The following is a 26,231-nucleotide window of genomic DNA, read 5'->3' as shown; positions in this document are numbered from 1 at the left end:
ATGGTGCTGAACGCTAGACCCCTTCTACATAAAGCATCTGGATGAACTCCCAGCATGCACCATGTACATATGGTTTTGAAGTGTGCAAGTGAACCACACAGCGCTGTCAAGTGAAAATTAGCCTCAATAGTTGTGACTGAAGGGCTCCAATTTACCCAAATGAAACCCCTGCACCCAGTGAAATGCTGTTGAAATACAGGAGTGAAGTGGATCTAACCCCTACAGATGTGCCCATCAGGCTTGGTGAGGCACACCCGTTTTACTTCTTCTCCACCCAATGGCAGTGGTCCACCCTAACGAGTGTTATGGACAACCCAGAAGCGCTGGCTTCACGGATGGAGATGGAAAGACCAGGGAGGAAAACAGGAGCTGCAGAGCTCATGGCAGAAGGGAGTTAGCAGCAGGGGTCATGGGGACATGGTACTACACAAACACCAAGAGGGTTTGAGTAAAAAAAAAAAAAAACAAAGTTTATGGGAGAGGTAAAAATGAGCAATAATGAAACGTGAATAAAAACAAACTGAAAAACCAGACGGAAACCGGACGCCATGCTTGTGAACACGGTGTACCAGGACTGCCCAGTTCCCCCCGAACAATGCGCTTACTGTACCCGCGCCTCGTATTCTCTCCCCCGAAAAACAAACCTAAATGAGCCGCGTCCCGTTAAAATCACTTTATTCCAAAGAAACATAAAATAGTCAGAGAGTGCAGTCATCGAATAAATGTTTCTGTAATGAATATTTACATATAAATTAAAAAAATTCAGAAAAAATACAACACAGATGTTAATTCTAATTACAGATATGCCCAGCGGCACAACTTGAGTCACGATTCTCGCCTTCCCACTGCCCATAGCAAACCACAGCTGTAGTAAACTCTTTACAAATCAGCGATTAATACTGTGACTCAGTATTTTCCATCATCCCTCCCCCCTCCCCCCCACCCCCCCCCCGAGCCCCCTTCCCGCTTTTTGACAACAGAAACACAAAACACACAACAGATTCCGCAGATGTACAGCCCAAATAGTCTAAGAAAACCTCCTTTACCTTCCACAAGGCAATAGCAGCAATGTGTCACTTCTGTCCAAGTGAACCATAACACACATTCACCAAAACATTTAAAATAAGCAGAAAAAGAGCACACTGCCATTTTAACCAAGGGGCTCACCAGGCATCTTGATAACGTCACGTATTTCCTGAATGAATGTTCCTTCAGTGCCTCTACTTATTAAGGTCTGTGTGCCAGACATCACATTAACGACTTGCAAGCATATCAGAAAAGTTAACTACTAATACTACCCAGGAGAGGGTAGGGAGCTACTCTAATAACCTAGTGTGAGGTCTAAAACACTGAAGAATGGATGTATCCTTACTTATTTTTCAAAATGAGGGCGAAGTGTGTGGACTCTGGGTAAGCACTGACTCCTGTCACTTCTGATCTATGTATATGCTTGTTTATGTTATGGGCCTGGCATCGTTGATGTTGTATTAGGTTAGTTTATTGCCCAGCTTGCTGTGCAGTGCTGTAGGGGGGTAGGGCGCGTAACTGTCAATGTACTGCAGTGCTTCTCACTGAACTGCAGCTACAGGAGAGGCCGGGTGCACGATAGAGCTCTCCTCCGTCCGCTTCTGCTTTGCTTTCAAAAACATGAAGAGTTAACGCGTAAAACCCCACACCCTGCCCCGAACTAAGAGTCTGGCACAGCGCTGTGGGGGAAATGTTCTGCAGCAGGGCGGAGCCCCCCCACTGGGTGTGGAGGAGGGGGTGGGGTGGGGGGGCTGAATGGAGGAGGGAAGGAGGGTGGGGGAGGAATGGAGGTGTCCGTCTCCTGTATGCCCCGCCCCCTCTCCGTGAGGTGCTAGTGGTATTGAAGGATTACGGGAACTACGAAGAGAAAGAGGAGAGAGAAGAGGTTAAGGAAAGAGTTGTCATCATCTGTACTCAATACCACCAGCAAGCACAAGGGCACTGTTGGTGAATTCAGCATGGTACTGGGTGTGGCTATCTGTGTGCAGGATAACACTCACTGATGATGATGAGCAGCAGAATCACCACCACCAGCGCGATTATTGCTTTCATCTGTGGAAAAAGACAAAGAAAAGGCCAAAAGCCATTTATTATAGCTCATAAAAATGTCAATCCATTTTCCAGTAACTGAAGAAGAAACACTGTAGGGAAAGTCTTTTTGGAGTTACTTTTGCTCCAGATGTCCTAGTGCATACTTTCACTCTGGATGAGAGTGCCTCCAAAATAAATTTTATGCAGTATGAGGAGGGTCCCAGCTCTGTCACAACAAACAAATGATGAAGATGCATCGGCACAAAGGGCGAACTGCATTGTGGGACACGGTGGGCAGCTGTGCGGCTCAGGAGGAGCATCCTGGGAAATCTCACCTTCATGTCCCTCCACCACATCCTCCTGTGCAGATGTTTGGCTCGACTGCTGAAGGCTGAGGCGTTATCCGAAAGGCTCTCTGGACGATCGCAGTTAGGGACATGGGGGGGGAAAAAACAAAAAAACAAGGACGGAAACAGAACATTTGTCAAAAAAAACCATGTGGAAAAGGTTTTCTGGTTTATACTGGCATAGTTACATAAGGGCTTTAGAGTTTGGCGAGATCGCTCGTGATTGTTTCCTGGAGACGGCCTTGACTGGGGACAGGGGCTTCAAAGATCTCCAAGTGCGCAGCAACCGCTTCGCCGTCTCGCCCCTGACGAGAAACGCTTTTTTTCTTTTTTCCTTTTCCTTTCTGTGGAATTTATTTCATCCCCTTGTTACTTAATTGGATTGCCTCCAACTGTTTGGCCACGGCGCGGGTCTAATTAGAGTAAACGCTGTTAAGTGTTCCGTGAAGAGCTTCAGAGCCCACTGGAATGCTGACCAGAGGCTACCTGCGTGCTGCGCGCAGAGTAGGGGCAGGAGCAGAGAGCAGGGACCGAGACACAGGAAACAGGAAGCTCAGAGCAGCGGTTCTACAGGCAGTCACACGAGCCACGATTCACCTGCGACGATCCACCAGACCCGACTCCCGTTCCACAGGGATCCGCCACGTCCAAGGTCCTTCCAGGAACCTGTGCATCCCCTTCTCGCCCTCACACCACCGCCACGCTCCCCATACTATGCACCCTGCGCCTTCTCACACCCCACACAGAGGCCGCACTGCTGGGGTCAAAGCAAGCTTTCCAATGGGCCGCGTGACAATCTCTTCCAGATGTTTCCCCACTGTATTGTCCTGCGGACGTGCTCTCCACCGCCTTGTGCGTGTGGACACGTGCAGCTCTTACACAATGCCAGTCATTCGAAAAGCAGCCAAGTGCAATGAAAGCGAGAGGAATGCAGACCAGGCTTTTCATGTGGTCTTCTCAGGCCGGCCGAAGGAGAAGATCAGAGGAGCAGCGGCCCTTTAAGGGTCAGGGGGCACGGAATAACAATCGAGCGAGAGGCCTTCTGCGCCCCGTTTATGACGCACCGACCCTGGTGATGCATTAAACACCCTTAATGCGGTTTCATGTTGCCCCGCTTCTCAAACAGCAGCACCATTCATCCCCCTTCACTCCGGCATCTGGCAGGGCGGGCAGGATACACGGACTGGGAGTCATTTCTCATTCGTGTTTTTGCGCGCGCGTCCAGATTCGCGGACGGGTCAGGTAGAGACCCAGGTCCGCGCCATTTTCTCAGGCGCTCGACGTGGACTTCCAAGTAGAGGGCCCCATCGCTCACGCACGGCTGGGCCGTTCGCCAACAAACACATCTTTTCGAATGAATCTTTCAAATGAATAAACTGATCCATGACACCGTTGAAATAAGCTAATTTGGTCAATTTAAACAATCAGCCTGATAAACAACACTGAACTCGCATGGAGAGTAATACAAAGAATGAATGATGAACTGATGATTCAAACGCAGTAGAACTGAGCAACATTTCAGTCTTTCCGGAGCTGGAAGTACTAGTGACGGAGCGGACAAGCCACAAACAAATCGTTTGAACGACTGGGGCCAAAAGATCTGTCTCACCAAAAGGAAAGAAAGTTGACAGTGATCACCTGACTTATCCTGAAGGTCGTCCAGGCGCTCCCCTCTCTCGATGACTTTGGAGATGTTCTCCTGCATGACGTCGATCACCTCATCCACCTGGGTCTGCACTCTACAAGATGGAGGCAGAGGAGGGGATGAACAGAGGTGAACGGGAGAGCTCGACATGTAAAAGACACTTGAGAGTAAATCATATATAACACTGGGCTCATATCTGTGTTCATAACTCACTGTATGTTTGCAACTCATTGTGCAGTAGTTGGAAGGCACAACTGTGCACCATGACAGGACGCTCACTTGCAGGGACACAGTTAAACCCTAATGAATAAAAGATGCTGGGAAGCTGGTGGATTTACTTCGCTGCCCGGAGTGTGCACTGCCAACAGGAACATTCTCACACCTGCGGCCACGCCCACTGCCCAGCGAGCCTGAGCAAGAACACCTCCGCGTCTTTAATCTCTAATGCAGGAGGCACACACAGTGTTCCCCCCCGGCCCATTAACTCTACATAAAACCCCCATCGGGGAAGGAAAAGAGAGGTGCTGCTCAGCTGCATGGGGTCTGGAAAATAACTTTTGGCTTTTCATTTATTTTATTTTTTTGGCCAACATTCAAATGGACTCCACAAAAACAGTCACAAAAAAATACCAAAACTACCCTCTAAATGCTTAATATTTGCCTTACTGTCCTTCCAACAATTAGTGTAAGGGATAAGACTGCATCAATAAACTAACAATGTCACATGAACAATAATTGGTTTGCATATATCTTGAAGAAATTGTAAAAAATATATATTTTTTAAAAAAGCTCAAAGTAAATTGTGAATGAAAAGATCAAATGGCAGAGGGGGGAGAGCTCTTGTAGTTCTTTAAACACTAAAGCCTCTAATCTTTAAAGTAAACCAGTATCTACTCTAGTAATCTTCACCCTTCAATGTGTGTTCAATAGGTATGACAACATGGAGCTGCATGACGTGGTAAAGGTCAATGTAAAGTTTGTGGATTTTGAACTTTGGTCCAGCTGATGCCAAACTCTCAAATCCTGAGTCATATTGTGTTGTCAGCATTTTGTTTTTGGCAGTCCGACTCGTCTTTAGTAAAGGAAACCATTTCACAGTCTTACAGCATGAAGTTATAAAAACGAAACTGCTTCCTCAATCAAATGCTCAATTTGCAAAAAGGTTGATAATCACTGTTGTCACCAAACCCTTGATAAATGGACAATGTCCTAATATGTGACAGAATTATTTTTTTTTTATTTGGGGCACTCCCTGTCTTTGATGTCATATGTTTTCAGCTTTTTTGACAGCTGCTTAACCTACAACAGCGATTGGAGCTCCAGAAACCATTAAATCACTGACCAGCTTGGAGTTCTAAGGTGAAATCAGGTGAGATATGTCAGGTATCTGAGGAAAACACTGCACTGCTTGCCAGAGCGAATTAAACATTTTCTTGGAGCTGAGAGTGGAATATGAGTTTTGGTTTGAGCCTGGGCTTCTTAAAAAGAAAGATTCAGAGGAAGCTAGCAGCTTAAGGTGCTAGGTCTTTCTTTTACCTTGTCACTGTTTGAAACTCACTGTTTTGTTTTTGTATTGTCCTAAATCACCAATCTAAGGAAGTTCTTAGTGTAGATGATGTTTATTTAGACTGAATTCCTTTTGTTCGATTAAAATCGATTCACAATTAATATTCGCTTGCAAAGCTAAACAGTTTTCTACGCTGCTTTCGATAGTTTTTTCTTTTCGTCCACTTATTTTGCTTACCGCGTAACGCTGTTTATAAAAGTACATAACACATCAATCACTTGGACAAATCATTTTGCCTGCGAAAAAAAAAACATTTGCGAGAACGTTGCGCAATCCTAACAGGTGGTGATCTACGGTAAATGGGGGTGGTCTGAAGCAATGGACAGCACAGCGAGGGCCCAGGGTGTGTCGGCTGGCATTTGGCTCCGCAAACCTGCTCGTTTCACGGGGGAATGGCATGCGTGATGCGCTCCGGGGGTAGCAGTGAGGTGTAATCTTTGCGGGGCCAACACCATACTCACACAAAGTGCTCCTGTCACGGCTGACAGGCACAGCTGTTCCCCACCGGAAGCTCTGTTAAATCAGGCTCCCGGCAACGGGGTGGAGACAGCTCAGTATCAGACATTCGCTCGTACGGTGCCTAGCGGATGACAGCGGGTAAAAACACACATGCACACGTGTGGCACGTGTGTGTACACACGCGCTCACGCACACTCACATACACACACTTACTGTCTGATTTTATCATTTTTGGGCCCAAATTTTGGTCCACTCGGCCCCCTCCTGCAATCAAAGAAGATCTGAATAAAATTTCAGTCCTAGAAGAACATAAACAAACACAAGCATAGGAATGGACGGGTCTAATGATACAGAGAGCTGGGAGGTGTCAGTGCAAGTTAACCGTGAATAAAATGTAGATATAGGTATACAACTTGAAATTATGCCAATGTTATATCATAACATGACAGAATTTGAATGGAAGTTTCTTGTACAGAAATTGTTCACTTTCTCCATTACACAAGCCACACGAAACCCAACAGATAGACAGACACACACACACACACTTACAGGAAGAAGTCCTCCTCCTCATCAGAGTCTTCCTCAAGGAGGTTCCTCTGCAAAACAACAAAAGTGAAAAGTTGGAGGTGAGCCGATGCACATTTGCAATCTCAAGACAAGCTTCTTATTCAACATCTCTGATGAACAATGACCCATTTGAGAAGGCTGGGGAGCAATCAGTACTGGTAGTGCTAGTTCAACAGTGTCATGAAGGATCTGGCCTAATAGAGAAAGATTACAGCTTTGATACTCAGTGACCAGTAAAAAGATTCAGACACATCCTGCATGGCATTCAGCACAGCAGTGGTATCTGGGAGTGTTTACCTGCTCTTCCCCATAGAAATAAGGATGAACACTAAGTGCACAAGCCATCCAGATCCAGACCCAGCTTCACATTCAGACAACCATCCATAAAAATACAAATCCTGTATGTACTGCAGTATGGTAGAAATGGACAGCAAATGCAAACATTAAGAATGAGCTTCGCAGACAGGAATCTTTTCCATTTCAAACAGAAGATTTAAAAACCTAATATAAGCGTGATTTGTGTGCTCGTACTTTTCCGTGCAAACGCACACGACCGTGATCGCGCTCCGGGTTCTCAGGGTCATTCTGAACGCGTAACGTTCACCGTTCCGGAGGACCGCCAAACATAAAGACGCCCTGTACATTCTTTTAGGATTCCAGCCATATGAGCTTAGTGCAGGATTGTCTCAGGAGTTTCCCTTCATAAGAGTAAAAAAATTCAGGCAGCCGGTGTTACATCACAACCCCTTCTGGTGGCCTAAGCCGTCATTAAACATGTCCATTCCTGGCTGCTTTCAGTCGCCTGTTGCGTGCGGGGCTCAAACTCCACGAGTAATCACTTAAAAGTTTTGTTTTTTCCTTCCCCTCTCTCTCTCTCTCTCACAAACACATGTCATTGTGCTATTCTGGCGGTACTCCAGAGCCAGAGAACAGAGGCTGGGAGAGAGAGAGAGAGATCAGGTGGGAGGGTAACGTGCTGCTTATGTAAGCGCCCTGGCCCGTTTCCCTTTGATCGCAGCTCAAAAAACACCGTACCCTGGTGGGCCAGAGCGGGAGGGGGGGAGGGCAACAGCCAAAACAAAGAGAAGAGAAAGGGGGGGGGGGGGGAATCTATCCTCGGACCTCTCCCTCTACTCTCGAGCGTTAAAGTACTCAAAAAGCTGCAATGTGCAGCAGTCTCGCTCACCCTTTCGCTTCGAATCGAACCCGTGACCTCGTCATCGTTGAGGTGGCGTTTGAATTTCGGGGGCATTGCTTCTGCAGGCTGCTCCCCTCTCTCTGGCTCCCTCTGTAGGTGGAGAGAAGAAGAAAAAAAAACTATTGCAGTCAAACAGCAGAAACTAGTAGTTCTTAAAATCCATTAACCATTTATTAAAGCTCAACTGTAAGAAACATGCATAGAACATGACATGCTTCAGCATCTGTTTCCATGTTTCAAAACAAAGCCTGGTCTGTTCTTGTGCAAATCCCATCACTGAGATCCAATATTTCTTAAGTGTACAAATAAAAACACTCACAGGGCAAGAATGAAAAATAACACGAACACCTTTTTTTCCATGTCAATGGAAGACACATATCGAAAGGGGCCAAGCATGGGGCTAAATGAAAATCAGAGTACTATAAATAAAAATGTTCAAAACCGTGAAAAGCAACTGACACATAGCCTACTCAAGTCTTCCATCACCTGTGAAACCTAGTGCCCATAAACATACTGCACATACTGCACACTGCTGTTAGGACACCACATACTGTACACTGTGCACTGTGTGTGCGTGTGTGTGAAGGGGATTTTTCCCACAGTTCTCTGCTGGGACATGTCTGGAAATCATTGACTACCAAGGTGCTGGAGCCCAACCAATCATGACATGTGTGAGAACTCAGAAAGAAACGAAAAGACAGAAACTTATCAAGTGAGTGTCCACAAAATAAAGACAAAAAAACTAACAAATCTCTAAAAGCCAGCGGAATGAACCCCACTTCCAAACAGAATGACAACGGTTAGCAAATCCCATTGGGGTACATTTACTTGGAGCTAAACCCAGCCTTTCAAAGTCCACTACATATTGATTGGCTTTGGGACAACAAGAGGTTCAGGAGCACTGAACCAGTCTAATATCCATGGTCATGTGATGATACTACTTGTAAGCTTTGATAGTTTTTTCAATAAGCAGCTGATCCCTCAATCCCTGCACTAAACCAGTTTCATGTAAGCTGTTGCGAGGGGTGGGTCTTGATTTAACACCAACTCAGAACTTTTCTGGAAGCAGAGCAACATTTACTCAAGGGGATCATTCACATCCACTACCAAGGTACTACCAAGAAAAACAGGAGCAAGCTCCAGCTACAAAATGGCCAATGCTAGCAGCCCCTGTTATCTTACTGCAGACTCCATTCCACCCCCATTCAGTGTGCTAATCCTGAAGTCCCCTCCTACCACTCAACACACTCACAGAGATGCCAACCTGTGCACTAGTCCACCAACTACCATCCCCCCCTCAAGCACCCCCAGACCCAAAACTACATCTGAGAGACCGATACCATTTTATCCACTTTTTCTGAAACGGTTGCTTTCTGCTTCTCCTCCTGGAAGCTTGGTCGGAAAAAGGCCTATTCCCAGTCAGGAGCGGCTCTGAATTTCCCAGTAAACAGCAGAAAGAGGTCTATCTGAGGTAACGACAGAGTGAAGAAGACAGAAAGAAAGAAAGAGAAAGAGAGAAAGAGACTAGTAGACTTGGGTTGCAACCATGAAAACACTGAAATCTTTCATATGCACATTCTGAAATGCATTTGCACTTCTGTCCAACTAAAAGCACAACCTTGGAATGTTTTGTAAGCTCAAAAACAGGGAATTGGCCAGCATCGGCTAAAGATGTGTTGAGTGTTAAAAAACAGGAACCAAATGCAGGAGCCCCTTCTGACTGAATAAGACTGATTGAACAAAACTCCGAACTCACATTCAAGAACTACAGCATTACATTGCAATATTTTCTGTTCCTGCACATATACAGCCCTGTGGTTCCAAAGGTACTAATTGGAATTAAGGCCCAGGGCCTCGTACATAGGCCACATGTGAAAATGTCCATGTGAAAACAGCCAATAAGGTAGAAGTTATGTCAATAAAGTACAGGGATGCAAGGGATGTCTCAGAAACAGCAGAGTTGAATGATGTGGAGATGAGGACTAACAGTATATCCAATAGCACCGACTTATGCCTAGTCTAATTTGGAGTGACCGGTCAGTAGGCGGCTGAATCAATGACCTTCAGCTAAAGTATACTTCATCAGGAGGCACTCACAGTAAGTGTGAATCCTGGAGACCGGCCACTTTCTCCTGTTCTACTGCATGATGTCACACTAGTCTGTCTAGGAGGTATTTCACCAATCACAAGCAAAAGCACTTGACTTATCAGGTAATGGAAATGAGGTAGGCATTGTCCCTAACCCTAACTGACCGAAACCCCCCCCATCTGACCCCCATCACCCCCCCCCCCCCCCCCCATGATGGGCATAGTAGTGAATAGCAAAATCAATTCATTTTGAGCCCAACCACTCCAGATAAACAATATTCTCAGTTACATAATATTGCTCAATATTTATATTTTACAACATTTATCATACTTGATTTGTTGGCATATGAATAAGGCCATTATAAGTAGTCAGAATGCAGGAATTCAAAATATTCAAAGACGTTCAAACGTTGCATTTAAAACAGGAGATAACGATGCTCTCAGGGACCGGGAGGATCCAAAATACCAGCCATAGAACCCCACCAAAAAGTACATTGATCTGGACTCCAAATAATCAATTAAATTAATCACGAATGTTCTAGTCTAGTGCGTTAGTTAAATGCGAAGCTTTACAGAAGGTTGAATATCATATTTTGAGTCCTAATGTTAAATGCAAAAATTAAAATAAAACCCACAATGGAAACTAACATCATTAAGGTTGGTGTTAGCTGAAGTCCTTTGTGTCTGTCGCATAAATAATAATTTTCTTTAAATGTCAATGACCGATATAATACTAATAGCACATTTCATTGCGGTAATGACATCCTGTCTGTCTGTGATTATAGCTAGGTCTCAAGTGTGAAGACAACCAGGGGTAATGTGACTCGTATTCGGCACTGTTCAGTCGCCTAACCGCTTCTGGTAGCTAGCTAACCATATGCATATCACTATTATAGCTGTACCGTCCACTATGTAGTCCCAAGAAATTTGCTAAATGCAACGAACAGCCCATCTATTATAGCCTATTGCAACAAAAACGATTAAGTCAGCTTTGTTTCAAAGAACAATATCACTGTCATTACACCAGTGACATCATAATATTAGCTGAAGTTAGTTGAGTAGATAGCTAGGCCTCTGTTGCAATGATGCTACAGACAGTCATGTTTGTTTAGCCTGCTTGCTAGCTCTCCCTCTCTACCGGCGTTATTTTCGCTGTTGCTCGATCCACAATCTGGAAATCAAGGAGAATGTTTGGGATTCTAACTCTCGAACGTAGTGATCTAGTTACCGTTTCGTGGACTTCGTTTAGCTGTTTCCAGGTGTACAAATATTAGATTATTTTCCCGGAATTACTGAAATGTTTTCATCAGCAGCGCTGCAAAATCTCCGTAGTCAACTCTTCCCTTCTTGCACCCGTACTCCGCTGACCAGGAAGCTAAACAGTTGTTTCCGCAAATAGATGTTCAGTAGGCCGAGTGCCATAGAACGGTCTGTGCTCAGCTCAGATAATTAAGACAACATTGACATTACTGCTGCTTGAGTGCATGAGTAGACATGTACATGTGGTTTGTTTTGCATAATAATTACGTTAGATGATATTGTAAGCTGTAGGCTATTTGATGGACCATAAAGTCAACGAGACAAATATTTTACATCATGTACGACACGCCAAAGCAAATCGAATTGTCGTCACGAATTGTATTTGTTATTTTTATTAATATATTCTTCCATTGACGTTAGGTTCCTCAAGTATTTGACCAAATTTATTGTTTAACGTGGTTAGAATTTATCTGCAATAAAGCAATCGTGCAAAACTGACGTAGCTGGTTGGAAGATTACGGTAACGCTATTTAAAAATGGCAGGCATGCATGAGTTGGGTTTAACGCGCTCGAGGAGTAACAGGTGATTGCTTCAACCTGTATTTTGTCATTTCTACCAATTAAAAAAAAAAGGAGTAACACGTGATTTACCGACATACTGTTACTGTGTATATCTTATCTAATTAGTAATCATTAAATATTACTAAAACGGATGAGATTATAAGGGGAATTTGTATAAGCTTCATATATTCCATATTAGAATAAAAAGTAGTTTTGCCTTTCGAGAAATGTAATGCATATATTTGCAGATAAACTGTTTTCACCATGATCTTTTTTTGGGTCTCACAGTACACTTCAACCCCCCCCCCCCCCCCCCCCCCCCAAAAAAAAGCAAGACTGTGCAGAGATAATTGCCTTGCTTGTATCCTATGCACCCCCTCCCCCCAATACACAAAGGTGAGCTAAACACTTTCATCTGTTATGCTTTTTTCCTACTGTAAATGTGTGCAAGATGTACTTCAGATGGTTTCCTTGTTACATGAAAGAGAAACAGTGTATCAGTTAACCGTGCAAATATCACCAGTCCTTTCATTCTGTTCTTTCATTTAGCTTAGAATGGCATTTATTCTTGTGAGGCAGTCTAATATACAGTACAGTCCATAGTTATTTGGACAGAGCCATCGTTTTCGTCGTTTTGGCTCAGTACCTCAGCACATTGGATTTGAAATTAAATGAATACAAGGTACATATATTGTAAACTACCAGCTTTAATTTCAGGGTATTTATATCCATATTGGGTGATCCATGTAGGAATTACAGCCCTTTTACATGGTTCATTCACTTTAGAGAACCAAAGGTATTTGGACAAATTAATCTTAAAGTCCTCATATTTAGAACTTGGTTGCAAATTCTGCCTGTAGTCTGCGACCCATAAACATCACATATGTAAATGTAATAATACATCTTAGATTGAGAATAAGGAGAGGGGGTTTACTCACAAACAGGCTTAAGATGAATTCCCAATTTACTTCAAGACCATATGATGAGTTTATTCTCACCAATTAGGTTTTTAAAAATCTGTTTATCAGTAGTATGGAGACAGGGGCTATACAATATTTACTGCTGTATGTATTGCTAGTTTGAGGGGGATTTAGAATTAATTTATAGTTCATGTGAAATGTCCAATGCTACACAGAAATAAAGCTTTGAATATACAAATTGTGACAGTAGGATGATTTCATAATCATTGGAACTGTACATCTACTTTTGCTCCAACTGTTATGTATTCATAAAGGGCCTATAAAATAATGGTTTTGTTGATGTAACTGCGCTCAGACAGACAGTAACGCAGCAAGACGCCGTTTCATGTCCATATAGCACATCTTTGTGCTCTGATGTTTATATAGATGAGAGTCAAAGAGTGTAAATCTAAGAAAATGAGAGAAATAAAAGTCCAGGACCAGAGCGCTGATGAGAGCAGCAGACTTCCTGGACCTTTCTGTGGTGCGGGGGTGTGATTGGGGGAGGAGTGGGGACAGAGGTGATCTGTGCGGAGTAAAGTAATGAATGACTCTGGAGAACAGTGCCGAAAAGCTGTGACTGATGCATCCCATATGTCCTGACAGCGCCTGTGCAGCCCCTGGTGTGTCTCTTTGGTGACCTCTTGTCTGTTTCGATCTCGGCTTTCCACGTGTGCAATTTCTCACACACACCCTTTGATATTATATGAACGCACAAGCGTAAACACAAACACTTTTTTTTCCTGTAGTAAACAAGTGTCACATGTGCTTCTCATTATGAGGGCTCACTGGTAAGGATATGTAAGTCCCACCCTGGCTCTGGTTCCAGGTTTTCTTCCCAGCACTGGCGTGGTCGACCCAAGATTCAATCGAGTGGAATTTACAATGTCAAATTAGAGGCTTAAGAAAGGGATCCTCGTCCAGTCAAAATATCTGTGCGATAGCTTCTTCTCGGTCACTCGCGCAGCTTGCACAACTGCTCAAAACACTTGGGAGCTGAAAACGTATTGGCCAGCTACATGTGAATGAAGTGGAAGAGAACTTAGTGAGTTGGACCAGTCAGGGCAGTAAAATACGATCGGTCTCGCTTCATAGAACCATTAAGGATCGATTTAATTCCCGAGTGGATTTCTCTACCGTTGATGTGAGGCGTGCCAGATTCACGTTGCACGTATTCCGCAAAAAACATTGTCGCACTTGTTGATCTGGGGGTATGCTTACTGTATATTTTCAGAGGCAACACTGCTGGCTGTAGTTCCTGATTTTGGTGGAGCTATTCCCTTCCACACATGATACATCTGGAGATCAAAGTGACCCCCTGTGTTTAGGTCGCCTCAGCTCTATTTAAAGAAACTGGCACTATGATATCGATGCGATGACTGAACCGCTGATGCTTTTCACGGACAGTGTTTCTGTCATGGTGTGTTTTGAATCGTACAGGGTGTTCCTTCAGGATTTCATCACATAAGCTTTGTGGCTTACAGAACTTGGAAATACATTACTCAACATAGACCGCATTGTCTTTTTGTTTACAAACTTTTTTTGTAGCTTGCGTGCATCAATAGACAAGTGGTTTTATGGCGAATGTTAATTTATCTTTGCGGTGCTAGGTTAGCACTCATACTTTTTCACCGAGTATGGTAATATATAATTTTAGATGGCCCAATCTCTTCACAACAGAGCACATTCCATGGAATGAGTGGTATACGTGTCAACGCATATTTATGGTTGAGGCCTATGTTTGCAAAATATTGGGCAAAAACCCAGATGCATTTCAACAGGAGGGGGGAGTAAGGCAAGCACTGGGAGACTTTCCGGCCAAAGCAAACAGATAAAGTGCTTTCAAAAGGCATCCCGTCTCTGACCTCTAACAGGAAGCACACAAAGCTACTGCTCTAATCACGTGCAACAGCAAAAATGTCCCCCCTGTTGCTCTGTCCACAAACAACTGGAAGATCAGGTGTTTATACAGACAGACTGGAAGAAGCTGTGTCACCAGCTTTTTAAAGCCTGTTGTAGATTATGACCTGTTTAACTAGATTCTTCAGATTTTACTGTCACCTTACAGTGAATAAGGAGCAACTCTTTCCCACAGGGAAAAGAGTTTTCCTTACCCTGCTGCTAATGGATTCTTTCCAGGCTTCTCACTGAGAGCTATTATGTGAAATGCCAAACATTTATATAGAAGCACAACTTTCAATCAGTACTCAGCCCTTGCATGACTGCCTTCTACAGTAATTATCTGCTTTTGAGATTGAATAGATAAGTTTAAAATATTTTTAAATGAACTAGTTCTTGATTAATAAATTCTGTCAACATTGTGACAATGACATTTTATTGTAATTATTACATTTTATTGTAATTGAAGCAGGTGTATAGCAGGCACCTGATATCTGACCTGATCTGACACCCTGCCTGCCCCTTTAAGACTATTTTCAAAGCTCACCACTCCTCCATAGTCACACATGAGCGCAGCCAGGATGATTTTACTACTCGTAACATAAAGAACCAATGAACATGCTCTGGAAGGACAGAGTTGCGAGATGTGTATTTCCAGGGTATTTTGAGGATAACGATGTTGTGTTCAATCGGGGAGACGACGTGGGATGAGAGGAAAGATCGCTCTCTGTCCGCTCTTTACGATGGTCTGCTTGTTATCCCACCGGGGGGGCGGGGCAGGCAATCTGAGACCGGTTTTGATGTGGCTTTAATGTGACAGTTGGCCAGAGCTTGTAAATGCCTGGAATATCTCCAGGGTCTGTGCTGAGGCTTAATCGTAAACTGGTGCTCGTTTTTGGTTTCGACCTGAAACGAAGCTGGAGGGAGCGCAGACATCACTGTAAGGCTGTCATATCCACATCCTCTCAGGGCAAGCACAGACACTTGCAGACTGTCAATAGATTTCATTTGGAAGGCAAGTGCATAGAACGATCCATTAATCAATTTTGTGTCGAGATGAGACACATTTGGGAACTGAACATTTTAAGTAAGTTTATTGTTGGGTGACTTCTGTATTCTCCATGTCTGTATTCTTTGTGGGGGATTCTCTTCTGGATGAAGCCCCCCTCCCCACCACATCTGCTGCCCCAGCATCCCCCATAAATCAGCATGAAATACACACTGAAATATTGTAGTTGAATGCATCCACTTTCCTGATTGATGGCACAATCCCCCTATTCCTCCCTTCTTCGGCCTGTCACTCAGAGGCAATGTGACTTCCAGAAGCTTTTGGGTACTTGAACTGTACTACCGTATCAGTAGCTGAAGGTCATTGTGTGGAGGTAGCTATACTCAGTCAAGAATAACAAGTACTATGTGGACTTAAGCATCAGACCGAGAAGGGATGCAGGGAGTCTTAGGTTCACAATGGTTTATCTTACATGTAGTGTCATGATAATTAATGTATTTAGATATTTGCAGAACGTTTTGCTTATCAGAATGTGTGTACAAGTAGGACAAGAGGTAAGGAACAGGGAGAGAATAGACACAGCATTCCATTTATAATCAGAGGTACAAGCAGGTAGTAACATGGCAGGCTATCAATGCCCTCTGTGGCACTCAACTTGACAAAATGGCAGCTTTCTTGGTATCCAATCAGATGAGGTGATTTACAGGCCATTTACAGGTGAAGAAGGTGAACCACCGGCTTCTTCTAAATGTATATACAGACAAGGAAACAACAGGAAGCAAACCTGAAGGGCTATATTTGATCATGAATATGGAAATGTATTTTTAATTTACAGTAAGAAACGAAAATGCCTTTTTAACCAAGTATTGCGTCCAAGCTTGAGATTAAATATACCTCTGATTGGAAATGCACATTCATGTACTAATACAAAGGAAAAGCAGTTATTTAATACAAAATCTAATGGTACAAATTTGACGTTTCTAATCCAACTGCAGAAACAATTCATTTAAAAACCATTTAATGTGGTGGACAGAGCATAGCGCTGCTGTGGTAATCTTGGGAAACTGTAACATGAGGCTTGGCATGCAGAAGGAGGTACGTCACGGTAACACGCACCTGACCCCCCGAAACCCAGGGCGACAGTGTGGGTCGACCCAGGCAACAGTCTGGCCGACGCTACTCGCTGACCTCGAGACCAGCGAGCGCGATTAATCGCCGTGCTTCGTCTTCTTGTTCTCCGGCGCATCGTTTGACTGGGAGAAGTGTTCGGACATGGCCGCGAGAGCTCGATAGCGGTGGGAGATGGTGTTCTTCACCTCTTTGGGGAGCTCTGCGTAGCTGCTCAGATAGCGGCAGAAGGGAAGAGTGTAGAAAACAGCAGATAGGTTACGTTAAAGGACGGGAGAGAAACAGACCTCACGGTGATTTCCAATGATCAAGCAAAGTCTTTCCACTATGTTGCTGTGCTGGGTGAAATGTCTATGAAAACCATGTGTAAAAAAAAATGTTGCATAAGAGTCAATGTTTTTTCTATGAACAGAAAAGGCACAGCTAAAGGAAGGCTGCATTCAGTGAAAATACATTACCCACTGTAAATGCGCAGCAAACACTGCTGACTGAAACTACCATCCTTGGGAGTCACTATGACCAACTATGCATTGCCCCGTGGAGACTCCAGGCCAGTCTGAACTGGCAGGTGAAGACGTGATTGTGGACTGCAGGATGTAGAACTGCACTAGGAATCCATGCTTTAGTTTTATGTGCCACTCCAGAGCTGAAGATTTCATGTCTGAGCATTCACAGTCATTTATATTTTTTGTTTCAATGTATTAACTGTATTTGGTGTCAGCGCCATGCACCAAATTGCTTTCTTTTTGGTTTACACTGCCCTCTAGTGGCACATACAAAAAATGTGATGAAATTGTTGGGAACAACTCACGTTTTGTCATAACCCTCCGGCTGGAAACAGGGGTCCCACCCAAAGTCTCGGGGTCCCCGGGGCTCTACAATGTGTCCCTTAACATCAAAGTCAGACGTAAACAGTCAGAGATAATCATAATTGATTAATATAGTTAAGCCTTTTTCCACATGGCATCTTAGTCCTATATTTTGGCGTAAAATATGCAATGTGTACAACACTGATTCATTGTGTTATACATTCTTTCCACAGCAGTGCCTTTCTCTCAGTATCAGCGTGCTTCTCGCAGTATCCGTGCCTTTCTCTCGGTATCAGTGCGTGTCTGTCAGCATCAGTGTGCCAGTGTGTTACTCTCAGTGTGAGTGTGTCTCTCTCAGTATCAGTGTGCCAGTGCTTTACCCTCAGTGTCAGGATGTAAATGGAAAATGGACTGCATTTATATAGCGCTTTTATCCAAAGCGCTTTACAATTGATGCCTCTCAATCGCCAGAGCAGTTAGGGGTTAGGGGTTAGGTGTCTTGCTCAAGGACACTTCGACATGCCCAGGGCGGGGTTTGAACCGGCAACCCTCCGACTGCCAGACAATCGGTCTTACCTCCTGAGCTATGTCGCCCCGATGTCTCTCTCCGTATCAGTGTTTTTCTATTAGTATCAGTGTGTCAGTATGTTACTCTCAGTGTCAGTGTGTTTCTCAGTATCTGTGTGCATGCATGTATCGGTACTGACCTCAGTTTTCCCCCTAAACAGCTGCACTGGCTCCTCCTTCCCAGCACAGAAGGCAAAGGTACACAAGGCCCATGCAGACTTGTCCTCGAACCCTGCCAGCAATTTGTACAGTCCTAAAGAGGCAGACAAACAGACTGAGACAAACAATTCATATGCAATACATAACCAGCAGAGCTCAAAAACATATTAGTGTATGTTCTTACCTTCTGGCTTAAGCTTATCTAGGAACCATTTTCTAGAAGAAAAAAGCCATCTCAGTGTCTTATTACTAATATTTACAACTGCCATACAAAAGGGACAGCAATTGTGTTCATTGGTTATTTATACAAGAACCATTCTATGCCCAAATATCGGAATCCACTGATTCGACATCGGGAAGCACATATGTGAGGGCACTCACATGTAAGGCCCCGGCAGCCCACCGAGAGCTCGGAAACAGAGGCAGGTGTCCTCCACAATAACTGGCCCATCCACCTGTGGGTGGGGGGGGGGGGGGCACAACAGAGTGACTGTCACCTGAGTGGGCTGATTAGATTCCAAACGGACTCTACTATACTCTTCAAACACCATTTCTCTGCTAAATACAAAAGTACAATGAGGTTATGCAAATATGCTTATCTGATGTAAAACCACATAAACTAACAAACGAACAAAAAAAGTTAAACAAAATCATATAAATTGAGCAAAAGCTATGACTACTTACGGTTGGGTCGGTTCTCCATAAGTGCCATTTGCACGGCACTTATATGAACACACATTAATAATGAGTCGGGTCAAAGTTTGACGGTACTTGACTTTTTAATAATAATAATCATCATCATAATAATAACTACGCAATAGCACAACGATGCATTTGGATTTTCAATAGGTCATTGTAATTTTCTAAAATGCATCTGCATGTTGAAAGAACGACAGACCTGCCTGGCTGCTTCTCGGCATTTCTGTACGGAGATGTCGTCCGGTTCTCCTTGGTATTCCGGCACTGAAAGGCAACAGAATGAAATCAATCTATATTCTAGTCTACACTTTAAAATTAAAATAGGCAGTCAGTCAGAGGCTACTCACAATCAATTTTTTTGGACACCAGCTTGTAAGGAAACTTGTCTCCCAGAATCTGAATGACCTGGGAAAACATAAAGGTAATGCAGTGCAAAAGAGGCTAAGAGTAAGACAAATGTAAACAGCAGAACACTTTTTTTACGCGCTCGTCATAGTCACAATGGGATGTAGAAATCCCATACCATCCATTTGCCTACATATGCACAATTAAGATTAAATTGGAAGGACACTGGATATCTACAGTGGACGTCTTTTCTCACCTCCTCTAATTTCTTTGCGTTTCCAGTTACGAATACCACGGATCTTCCAGCAGACAGCGCCATGTTTTTCCCTCGGCACCCGGTAAGCCATGCTCGATCTTGTAGCTTCCGGTGCAGCTACATTACCACGACCAATAGCGTTAACCAAAAACCTACAGTAGCCAATTAAAACACAGGCGTTTCTGCGCTTCTGCAAATGTTGTCCGGGTGGAACAGTCAAAATAAGACATGTGGAGACAGAACTTCTCAGGAATGCTGCATTTTTTCCTCTTCATTTTGCGCTTCACCACACTCTTATTTACAATATCTTTTAAATATACATCGGCATGAAAACAAAATCGTATATTACAGCCAACGAATGTTGTCGTATACTATTGATACTGAGATAGAATGTGTACTATTTGGCAAAGTAGCTAGTTGGAAGTTAGCTACAAGATTGGTAATATAACAACAGTACAGTTATTGAGAGAATGAAACTGCGTTCTTTATATTTTTGTGGTTGATGTGTTTTTATAATTAAAGACGAAAACTGGCAATATTATATCCAGGATATTGGATTTGCGCAGCTGAAGATGGAACTGCTGCCACGCACTGCTGAAGAGTTCAGCTCAGCGGAGTACTGGGAGCGCTTTTTTCGGCGCCGTGGGGACAAGGCTTTCGAGTGGTATGGCGACTATAATCAACTTTGTGGTGTGCTGCACAAGTACATAAAACCCCGTGACCAGGTAATGATCTGATTGACTTGTATAATTATTCACTAGGTTAATTAACAAGATAAACTTATCAATCTTCATCTCAACTGTTTTGCATTCAACAAATGCACACTTTAGCAATGTTCAGACAACCTTTTTTCATGATTGGAAAATTCAGTCGTTAAATTGGAGTTGCAGAACCTGTTTTGGATTATCTAACATAGGCAAGTGTAGTTGCAGCGTTACAGATTTACTACCTAAAGAAGGCATTCAACACTATGACGAATGCATTGCTGATATAGGTATGACCTAAACGTATTGATATATTTAAAAATCGATTTGAAGTAATATCGCAGTTGGGGAGCTCATATATTATTTGTATTGCTCTATATAGCGTACTGTGGCTCCACACATTATAGACAAATGAACCCTTTGCTATTCTGGGATTTTCCCCCCCCCCGCATCTGGGCATTAAATAAAACAAATTTGTGTGTTAGAATGCTTTGCATAGCAATTTAGTGTATCGAATGCAGAACTGTTATATTCTGGAGCAAAACGGTAGCTGTATGATGCACATTGGTAGTTCAGGTGAGTCTCCCAATCTGCTCATTAATGTACTTTGAGGTTTTAGAGGCATTGTCTGCAGAAAATATAAACAATTCTGTGATTCTTCTCATTTTGCGTTCAGCTCTGTTACTGAAGTTACGCAGTATTAACTGATGCGTTTCCAGCCCTCACATGGACTGAATTCAGATCGCTCCTTCTCCCAGGTGCTGGTGGTGGGTTGTGGAAACTCCGAGCTGAGCGAACAGCTTTATGATGTGGGCTACCGACAGCTCACCAACATTGACATCAGTGAGACAGTGGTGACCCACATGAGCCAGCGCAATGCGGAGCGCAGGCCCGGCCTGGCCTTTCTGCAGGCTGATGCCACCCAGACCTCCTTCGAGAGCGGCAGTTTCCAGGCCGCGCTGGACAAGGGCACGCTGGACGCCATGGCTGCCCAGGAAGAGGGGGCCTTGGCCGGGAGGATGCTGGGAGAGGTGGGCAGGGTGCTTGCCGTGGGCGGGCGCTACGTGTGCGTGTCTCTGGCCCAGGAACACGTGGTGAAGATGGCGGTGGAGCATTTCGTCGAGGAGGGCTGGGCAATCCGACTGCATTGCCTAGGGAGTCAGGAAGGAGAGGACAGCGGCTCAGATTCCTCCTCTTTCGCTCTGCCCGTGTTTGTCTTGGTCTGCACCAAGTTCCGCCAGCCGCCCCCGTTCCCGGTGCTGGAGATGTGTCAGGGCGAGGACGGCCCTCCCAGGAGGGTGGCCTCCGTGCCGGAGCTGCTGTCCGCAGTGAAAGAGTGCCAGACTTACGCCCTGCTGCGGCAGAGGCTCCGCGCTGGCACCGACGCCAGCCAAAACCTCTCCCTCACCCTGTGCCATGCCGCCACCGGCCTTCCCCGCTACACTCTCACTGTGCAGGACAGCCCGCCCACTACCAAGCTGCCCCGCAACAACCATTTTGCCATCTTCATTGGTGAGAGCTGAAAATGAGTTCCCATGCCAGTTCCACTCAGACACTACATACATACATACATACATACATACTTGCATATATAGCATTTGCATCTCATTACTTTCAACATCATCACACTTTGCAAATTCGAATGCAGCATCTCTTAATTTCTGTCCAGTTTTTACTTGGCGGAGGGGAGACCCAAACAAACATTTTCTGAAATGAATCCGCAGTGCCTCAGGGACGAGAGACCGACTGGCAGTATGGCTCTGCTGAGGGGCGTGGCCAGCTGGCTTCCAGCGCTGCCTTCAGGCGGCTAGTCGTCGTGGCCATGCACCGGGATCAAGAGTACCAGGATATGCAGGCCGTCCAATCAGAACTCTCCACAATGGTGATGGATCTTGCCCCTCCTGGAATGCCGGCCAATCAGCAGGTAGATGGGAGTGGAGACTGTCTACAAGTACAAGTGAAGAGTAGTTTTAATTAGGAGTAGTTAATCGTGATTTCTTCTCACTAAATAAATGGTTGATTTCACTGTGAATCAGGACTAAGAGATTTGTGTTGCAGTGGGAAATATTGAAGAAAAAAGAATTTTCATAATTCAAAATAATTCATTTGACTTAATCTATAACATAAAATAAATCAAATAAATTTTAACAAATAATATCAACAAAATGTGTAGTGCAATATTTGTGGAGGGACATAAATTGTCTTTCTTTCCCTCATCCCCCGCTCCTGTTTTCTTGTGGGCTCTCCCTGTCTGTCCAGGTGCCCTTCCTGTCGGTGGGCGGGGAGCTGGGCTGGAGGGAGGTGGTCAGCAGGGGCGTGAGCGCGCTCAGCGGAGGGTACTCCGTGGAGGACGTGCGCGGGGAGGATGGGCAGCTGTATCGCAGGCTGGTGTTCTTGGACAACGCCGGGCTGGTGCAGTCCGAGAGCCGTCTCTGTGCGCAGGGCGCCGGTGAGAAACGAGCCCGCCGCGGGCAGACATGAGCCTGGGCAAAAGCACAGGCTGAAAGACCAGGAAGGCCGTTACTTTCCTGGGGTCACTCACTTGCACAAGCATCTTGGTTAATAGTTTTTGGAAAGGTTCACATGAAAAAATTTTGAAGTACTATTTAAATTCTGTTAACACGGTGGTGGAAACTCTTGCTTTGTTCGGTTAAAGCGCACATTGATCGAGCTGCCATTAAATTAAAAAGAGCTGTGTGATGCATGGTGTTGGGGTTACTGTATTCAAATATCACCGGTCTCAAAATGAGTTCCGTCACAGATGAATAGTCTTCACAGAAGCATCAGGGTTATTTCAGGTATTAGCCCGTTATGTGGTTCTCAGTGTGAATTGTGGAACAGGGTCTGAATCGATGTTAAAGGTCATCCCCCCCCCCCCACCAGCTGCTTCAGCTCGTAAGAAGGGCAAAAAAAAGAAGTCAAAACCAGGCCCTCCTCCGGTGGCAGGGGGCCCCTCCCCCAGTGTGGACCGGGGCTTCCTGTGCTGTGCTCACCATGAAGTCATGGTCGCTGGGCTGTCCCTGCTGGGGATCGGCACTGCGGAGACAAAAGGTGAGCGGAGGTCTGTGGGTATAGTTCAGTGCCACTAAGGCCAGTTTGTTATTGTGGTCCTGTCTGTGTCTCTGTGTTTCTGTGTGCCTGGATGAGTCCCACAGTCTTCCTGTCCTGCAGGTGTCCCTGTGTCTGTGCTGCTGGTGGGCCTGGGTGGGGGAGGACTGCCGCAGTTCGTGCGGGACTTTGTCCCCGCGGCATCCGTCGAGGTGGTTGAACTGGACCCTACAATTTTGGAGGTGGCCCAGAACTGGTTTGGTTTCCAACCAGATGACAGATTAAAGGTGACTTTGGGTGATGGACTCGAACATATCAACAAGCTGGAAAGTCAAGGTCAGTGGACACTAGGTGCACACTTTTCAATTTGCAGCGCATGTAGTAGGCAGTCACAACTGGATGATTTGCTTATTTTTTAGAATGAAAGATTGAATCGCCATAAAGCCTGTTTAACATGCAAAGATTAACATGGCTTTTGGAGAAATTGTGAGTGTTTGTATTGATTGGGCTAAAACAGGAATGGAGAAAAACCTCACAAATATAACTCTTAATGACTTGATTGTGCAAGTTAAGCAAGGCAACAACCTGAAATTTACACTGCTCAGAAATAACAGTCAGTTAAGTCCAATTTGGACATGTATTTTTTTGTGAAACTCTCCTTAACTAGATAAAATGGTTTGCATTTTTTCCATTTGGGAGCAGACTTGCTGTGCCTTCATCTTTTTCATTTCCTCTGCTTGTATGTCCAATTAGATTATTGTGTCTCATTCCTGGCTTTTTCCCTATAGGTGGACATTTCTATGATGTCATAATGTTTGATGTGGATAGCAAGGATGCTACCGTGGGCATGAGCTGCCCTCCACCTGCCTTCGTGGAGAAGGATTTTCTGGAGAAAGTCCGCAATCTGCTCACTCCCCGAGGTATAGGGCCCCCTGCTGCCACCCCGCTTTATCTGTCCACGTGCTGTCTTTTCTGCTCTTCCTCCATTCATATATCACATATCAGTAAAAACAGCAAAATGCTGCAAATGGAGCTTTTTAGCTGACGATGTATGATTTTTCCTCTTACACTGGCCATCCTGGCAGATACCTCCAGGGCCTTTATGGAAAATAATTAGAACAGTTCCTGCTCTGTTCCTCTCTGTATTTGTCAGTTTGGGCTGTCACTGCTCTCACGGTTTTGGTTCTTCCTTTCTCTGCTCCCTCCCCCGCGCTCTCGCTCTTCTCTCTCTCTCTCTAGGTGTCTTCATGTTGAACCTGGTGTGCCGTAACTCCTCTCTGAGGGAGGGTGTGGTGGCACGCGTCCGAGGCGTGTTCCCTCGCGTGCTGTCGCGGGGGATCGAGGGCGAAATCAACGAGGTGCTTCTCTGTATGAGGGACCAGAGTGAGCAGGAGGGAAAACCCTCTCCCTTCAGCTCCCCGGCCCTGAACAAGGCAGCTCAGGGCCTGCAGAGGGCGCTGCAGGGACACAGTGCGCCCTGCAACCCACAGATTGACATCAGTGCTCTGCTGGAAGACCTAAAAATTGCATGAGGCAAACAGGGGTGGAAAGAGAGGTTAGGTAGATATGACCTTGTGAGGCAGGAGACTGCTTAAAGGGCTCGTTCTTTCTGTAGCACTGTTAAAATATAATTTCAGTTTAAGTGCACGTTTTCAAGGTGCACAGGAAATTATGTTTTTATCCTCCAGAAAGTGAACTATTCCTTTAAGCTCGATTATAGGTGGCTATAGAGTGTAGATGGGACAGTAGGGTAAACTCCATACTCCAGTGAGGGGAAAAAGCAGAAAAAGCTCTTTCGCAGTTTCACCTGTTGCCCAGTTTGAATCAAACGTCTCTGCAAGAAATACTGGTGCATACATCTTGTTGTACCAAAAGAAGTAAACATTTTTCCTTTAATTTTGTGCTTGGTGATGATTTTTGCCTAATACCAATGAATTTGACTTATGTGCTAACAAAGTGACATTTGTAATTTCACAGGGGATTTGAGGCAATGAGGCAAGGACAGAGATGTGTTCTGGAGTAAATTTGATTTCTTAATGGCTCTCAATGCCCATTTCAATTCCGAAAGCAACAGCAATTCAATAAAAGTTCAGATTTAAGGTTTTAGTCCTCAATGCATGTCTTGTAACATGATTAGGTTGGGCCACTCAGTAGTAAAGGGCTCATATATGTTTCCCAGGATGTTCCAAATAAAAAGTGTGGAATTAAATAAAATGGCAGATAAAATAACGAAAACACACCGAATATCATGCATTGGATACATGTTTCTGGCAAGCATTTATAGCTAAGTCCTACATGTGCTAAGAGACTGGCTCGCAAGGCTATACATGTGCATACATGAAGAACATTTTCACAACCCATTACACGTGTTAAATGTGTGTATGCTATCCTAACTGTAGCGCCTCAGTATTTGGGAAATGGCTGAAGGAAGTGCATTCTCCAGTAAACAAATCAGGCCTCTGACACAGCCAATTGCATGTACTGTAACGTCGACATTGTGCAGACGCTGTCCATGCAGCGCCAATTTTGTCCAGGCAACAGATGAACCGGTCCGACATCCGTCAAATCGTGAAAGCAACCTAAAGCAATAGAAACTGGTTCTCAGGCTACCGCGGTTCAATTATGCGTCTGCAACACCTGTTAACAGAGTTCAGTTTCCCCTTAGGTCCCCCACAGTACCGTACTCCATTCCTCAAGTATCCGCATGAGAATTTTTTAAATGCCTTTTTCGTTGCTTTCTCCCACACTCCATCACTGCTGCGGTTATGTATGGCTTTTCTTTTCAGCCCTCTTTGTGGTAACCTAATATAAATCAATGCTTTGCAACTGCTAATACATCACGCGTATAGTTTACCTCGAAATGGAGGGACAGGCAGGAGGATCACAGACACGGTCTCAT

General features: G+C 44.6%; 3 protein-coding genes across 5 annotated transcripts; 1 reads left to right on the top strand and 2 right to left on the bottom strand.

Annotated features, from left to right (window-relative positions):
- Positions 1 to 983: 983 nt before the first annotated feature.
- Positions 984 to 11,556, bottom strand: vamp4 (vesicle-associated membrane protein 4). Of its 3 annotated transcripts, none has more exons than XM_035416262.1 (9): positions 11,158 to 11,546; positions 9,182 to 9,307; positions 7,830 to 7,931; positions 6,626 to 6,672; positions 6,290 to 6,340; positions 4,044 to 4,144; positions 2,394 to 2,473; positions 2,028 to 2,079; positions 984 to 1,884 (listed from the first exon to the last, which is right to left on the bottom strand). In XM_035416262.1, exons 2-9 carry the CDS (start codon positions 9,182 to 9,184, stop codon positions 1,859 to 1,861), a joined length of 462 nt encoding a protein of 153 aa, XP_035272153.1. In that variant the 5' UTR covers positions 9,185 to 9,307; positions 11,158 to 11,546; the 3' UTR covers positions 984 to 1,858. The 3 variants fall into 3 exon arrangements, with proteins under 3 accessions (XP_035272153.1, XP_035272152.1, XP_035272154.1); XM_035416261.1 differs by having other exon boundaries at positions 1,795 to 1,884; positions 9,182 to 9,303; positions 11,158 to 11,556; XM_035416263.1 differs by lacking the exon at positions 9,182 to 9,307 and having other exon boundaries at positions 1,795 to 1,884; positions 11,158 to 11,533.
- A 4,629-nt stretch (positions 11,557 to 16,185) lies between these two features.
- Positions 16,186 to 19,706, bottom strand: itpa (inosine triphosphatase (nucleoside triphosphate pyrophosphatase)). The gene is made up of 8 exons (XM_035415008.1): positions 19,581 to 19,706; positions 19,327 to 19,384; positions 19,179 to 19,243; positions 18,662 to 18,735; positions 18,465 to 18,496; positions 18,262 to 18,374; positions 17,557 to 17,633; positions 16,186 to 16,955 (listed from the first exon to the last, which is right to left on the bottom strand). Exons 1-8 carry the CDS (start codon positions 19,641 to 19,643, stop codon positions 16,826 to 16,828), a joined length of 612 nt encoding a protein of 203 aa, XP_035270899.1. The 5' UTR covers positions 19,644 to 19,706; the 3' UTR covers positions 16,186 to 16,825.
- Positions 19,707 to 19,797: 91 nt separating this feature from the next.
- On the top strand, positions 19,798 to 25,228 carry mettl13 (methyltransferase like 13). The gene is made up of 8 exons (XM_035415004.1): positions 19,798 to 20,305; positions 21,043 to 21,796; positions 22,009 to 22,208; positions 22,544 to 22,733; positions 23,168 to 23,335; positions 23,456 to 23,668; positions 24,121 to 24,252; positions 24,572 to 25,228. The coding sequence occupies exons 1-8, from the start codon at positions 20,153 to 20,155 to the stop codon at positions 24,862 to 24,864; spliced, it is 2,103 nt and encodes a 700-aa protein (XP_035270895.1). The 5' UTR covers positions 19,798 to 20,152; the 3' UTR covers positions 24,865 to 25,228.
- Positions 25,229 to 26,231: the final 1,003 nt, after the last annotated feature.

Source organism: Anguilla anguilla, chromosome 4 (genome assembly GCF_013347855.1).
Source record: "Anguilla anguilla isolate fAngAng1 chromosome 4, fAngAng1.pri, whole genome shotgun sequence".
Classification (NCBI taxonomy): Eukaryota; Metazoa; Chordata; class Actinopteri; order Anguilliformes; family Anguillidae; genus Anguilla; species Anguilla anguilla.
Note: the sequence above shows the minus strand (reverse complement) of the source record. Positions and strands in the feature narration are given on the sequence as shown.